Source organism: Clupea harengus, chromosome 7 (genome assembly GCF_900700415.2).
Source record: "Clupea harengus chromosome 7, Ch_v2.0.2, whole genome shotgun sequence".
Taxonomy (NCBI): domain Eukaryota; kingdom Metazoa; phylum Chordata; class Actinopteri; order Clupeiformes; family Clupeidae; genus Clupea; species Clupea harengus.
The window spans coordinates 20,465,188-20,469,368 of record NC_045158.1 but is presented as its reverse complement, the minus strand read 5'-3'; the positions used below and the strand labels follow the sequence as shown (position 1 = coordinate 20,469,368).

The window sequence follows — 4,181 nt, the reverse complement described above, 5'->3', positions numbered from 1 at the left end:
AAGCTGGAAACGTGTGTCCTTAAGTCATAAAGGAGTGGTCCACATTACATTTGGAGCCGTACACAGAGCTATGAACCAAACATAAAGAATATCCTTCTATGCGTGTTAAACACCAGCCTTGAAATTTTGTGTTTTTTTTCCCTTCTTCTACAAAAGATGTGGTTCTATCTCAGGGTCTGCATAAGTTCAGAGTGTAATCTGGCTTCAGGAAGTAGACCAGGGTACAGACTGAGCCATTAGTTACCCTCTGGGGAAAAGTTCACTCAACTCTAACTAGGCTTTGCTTCAAAAGGCTGAGAATGCTATGGGTTAACCATCAACTATCTCTGTGTCACTTTCTCTCCTTGAATCATCTGACTGCTACAGTTGGTGGTGTGGGGGGTTCGTCTACATCCCTCTTTCACTGGGAAAACCACTGAATCGTGCTGGCAGTCATGTCATGCACAAAGCCTCATCCCAGAGAGTAAAAGCATGATTCAGACTGGACCCGCACACACACACAAACACAAGTTGGAATGTGGTATAACCTGACTTGCACACAGAAAAAAAATCAGGGGGAAAAGGCATTATAAATTGTGTATGACGACACCAAACATCCATGTGTAGGAATCATAAAGACAGAGAGAAGAGGTTATTTTCTTGCTATAAAAACAATAACGGAAACATCTTTGAAAGGCAGAAGGTTGGTCCTCTTAAGGTGACTCGTCAAGGAGCAACGGGCAGAGGCAAGAGTCCAATCCGAGCTGGGTGTTGGGGAGTGGGGGGTGTTGCAGATGGTGTGTGTGTGTGTGGAACAGGTCCTCCTGGATGTCCACACCACGCACGCCAAATGCTTTCTGCTCCACAGTCTCCAGACACTACTGACCTCCATTGTAGGCGTAATCTGCTTTGTTGTGCATGATGAGTTTGTTGTCCACAAAGTAGAAGCTGTCTGACCTGGTCTCATATGGATGCTCAACCATCTGACGGACTGAGAGACAGGGAGAGAGAGGGAGAAAGAGAGAGAGAGAGAGAGAGAGAGAGAGAGAAAAGAGTGAAGTAGATAGTGAAGAGAGAAAACAGGGAGTGACAGAGAAATGTGAAGAGTACAATAATTAAAATAGAACACAACATATGTTTGGTAACTAGAATAACTAGAAAAAAAGAGTAAGAGTTAAGAGTAACAGTTAACTTATGAAACCCTAGTAAACCCTAGTGCAGCAGTGTTAGCTGAACTCACTCATGTCCTCTGGGAGCTGTGGGAACTCGTAGATGTGCTCACACGTGTTACGGCTGCTGGGGATGCAGAATCCGAAGTCGAAGTCAAAACTCTTCAGCAGACGATCCTGGAAATAGTGTCTCTCAATCATCCGGAAGTTTTGCACTGCCTGGTCTCCCACCGTAAACTCCACGCTAAGGAGGGGAAAAGACAGAAGAAGAAACAGAAAGTGACACGGGCAAAGGGTTACTATACAGCAACGTGGCAAACTATTAATAAGGCAATTCGTTTTAAGTGACTGTTACCATATGCTACATGTTTACACTGAACAAATAACATCTCGGTGTCTAGTATATGAACATCACATTGAGCCTGGTTTAAACGGTTATACTTGGCCTTGGTTGCATTTGGATTTTTATGAAGGTGAATAACTAATGAAATAGGCCAACTAGACAACTGGAAAGGTGTTTCTCCAGTTAGATGAGTGGCTGCTGTGTACGGCGGTGCTGAGAACTCACGTGGCTCCAACAGTGCGCAGCCTAAGGAATGCTGGAGTGAACTGATAACGCACAAAACGCCCTGCACTGGAATCAACCTCTCCATTTTCATCATCCTCATCCAATACGTCTGTCAAAGCGGTAGAGAAAGAGGGGAGAGATGGGTGTGTGTGGAAGAGGTATCCCACGATGTCCAAAGTCACATGCTATCACAGAGTAAAGTACCACACTCAATCTCGCCAGGTTAGTAGTGATGTAACTCTTATTCAGAGACATCAGTACTAGTTGAATGTTATCTGGAACATCCAATGCATTCAATACTTTAATCTAATCAATGTAAAGCACTACCTACCACAGTTTTGAGGTTTGGCAATCTCAAAGAGCACTGTATTGGTTTCCAGATCTCTTATCTTGAAGCGTATGAAGTCAATGTTGTAGAGGTTGTCTTCTGGCTTGCAGAGGTAGTCTGAGAAGTAGTGTTGGGCAGCAACAAAAAACAACCGTTATGCTTGACTCATACAAAAAAAAAAAAGAAGCTTACTAGGAAACCAGAACGGATGTATTTTACCAGCTTTGCAGTATAGCACTTCTTGGTGTAAATGTCAAGCAAACGAGGCACAAAGTGCAGAGTGCTCTGCACAACTGATGGAGGGTATTTGTCCTGGTTCTGAAGATAGTGTAATCCAGCCTTGCCAACTTTAACTACATTGCTGGCAACACAACTAACAAATGCACCTACCTAACATTACCACAACGACACATTGCAACCCTGGCATTAACATCCTTTAATGATGCTTAATGAAGTTTTCGTGACGATAAAACTTAGGCAAGCAAATCATCTACTACTAGACATTTGTGGTAACGTTGACCTGGCAGTTCAGTTGTATATGCTATCATATTAACCTAAGAGATGATATCTAGCAGGACTACATTACAAGCTAGATACCAGGTTGTGAAAATTAGTTAAACAAGGTAAATTCACATTACAAAAGTAAATATAAAGACAGGGCCTTAACGGTTAATGTTACATTTGTGTCAGCTTGCTAGTGCTGTGCGAAATACAATCCTGGTTATCTTTTCTTAGTAGAAGGCACAGCAAGTAGCTTTTAAGTAAGTATTAACGTAAACAAAAACAAGCCAACGTGGCTTGAGTTTTAAAACATTTCGCTGACTCGATATGTATCCTTGTATGGGGTAATTTGTACCACTATCTACAGTGCAAGCTAACAAAGTTACGCTTACATTAAACGAAACGTTATGCTAACTATCGCTAGCTAACTTTCGCCTATCGAGCGTTATAATTACCGTCATTGCCTCAATACTGATCATTGTAAACACTAACAGTTAACGTTACTTAAAAGGGGGCGCTTCAGGTAAAATAAAGTGAGTGCCCACTGCCTATAGTAACAGCTTTCTACCAATAACACAACTTAAGGTAACAGTTACTTACCACGGGTGACAGAGCGAAGCCCGAGGACACCGTCTGGAGTAATGTCTTTCCCCAGTGCCCGTAGTTCATCCTCCGTAACAGGCCGTCTATCTGTCTGATTTTTTCGCGATTTCAGCCTTTTTAAAACACTTCCACCTGGCTTTCGATCCCTCCCAGAGACCGTAGTTTCCGAGCCGTTGACAGTGGCAGCTGAATCATTTCGGGAGCTTTGACTGCTCATATCGCCGATGTCTACTGTGCAGAGCGCGCGCCAGCTGCGTATGAAAAATGGAACTTCTTAAGTCAAGATGGCGTCGCGCGTCTCTATGGAGAACCTATGCTGAAAAGACTAGCTCGTGATTGGCTAAACGTGCAAGTTGGTTACCATAGTTACTCTCATACGTGCATGTACTTCCTGATTTGTTTCATCAGATCAAAGATGTTTAATCAGAGACGTTGAGACTTGATCATGATCAGATTAAGTGAGGCCCAGCCACTTCACCTTTGGAGCCCCCATCACAACAGTGTAGAGGTCGGCCACGCCCACCCCATAGACTTGATCAGGTCATCTATTTTAGGCCATCCGACGTAGTTTAGCCAAGAATCACAACAGTGTCTCTGGATCTGATCTCATCATGCCTTTTATCATTTTCACATGATGTAGTTTAGCCAAGTATCAACACATTCTTACAAAGAATAATGAAACGTTTTGATGTCAGGTAAAACACTAATACGAAACAAAAACTATACAAACAATACCACAGTCATTCCTGAGACATGGGACAAAACATCAGGCAAAACGAATAATGAAATGAAAAATTACACTGCATGAATGTATTTAATTTATACAAATCTGCAGATATATGTTTTGGTACAACCTCCCAACTTTTTTAGTTTTTATCAAGAAGTAGCCTACGTTTTAACTTTTTTTGTCAACACTGTCAGACACAAAATAATTTTCACCTACGTGTTTCAAACACATACTCTTGTTAGGAGACAACTTGCAATTCATTTATGACCGACAATTCCTCGATCAATATGAAGTATCAATAAACAG

General features: G+C 42.1%; 1 protein-coding gene across 1 annotated transcript; it reads right to left on the bottom strand.

The window, feature by feature from the left end:
* Positions 1-203: 203 nt before the first annotated feature.
* On the bottom strand, positions 204-3,648 carry unc119.1 (unc-119 homolog 1). Its single transcript, XM_012817751.3, has 5 exons — positions 3,146-3,648; positions 2,048-2,161; positions 1,717-1,825; positions 1,220-1,392; positions 204-970 (listed from the first exon to the last, which is right to left on the bottom strand). The coding sequence occupies exons 1-5, from the start codon at positions 3,363-3,365 to the stop codon at positions 858-860; spliced, it is 729 nt and encodes a 242-aa protein (XP_012673205.1). The 5' UTR covers positions 3,366-3,648; the 3' UTR covers positions 204-857.
* Positions 3,649-4,181: the final 533 nt, after the last annotated feature.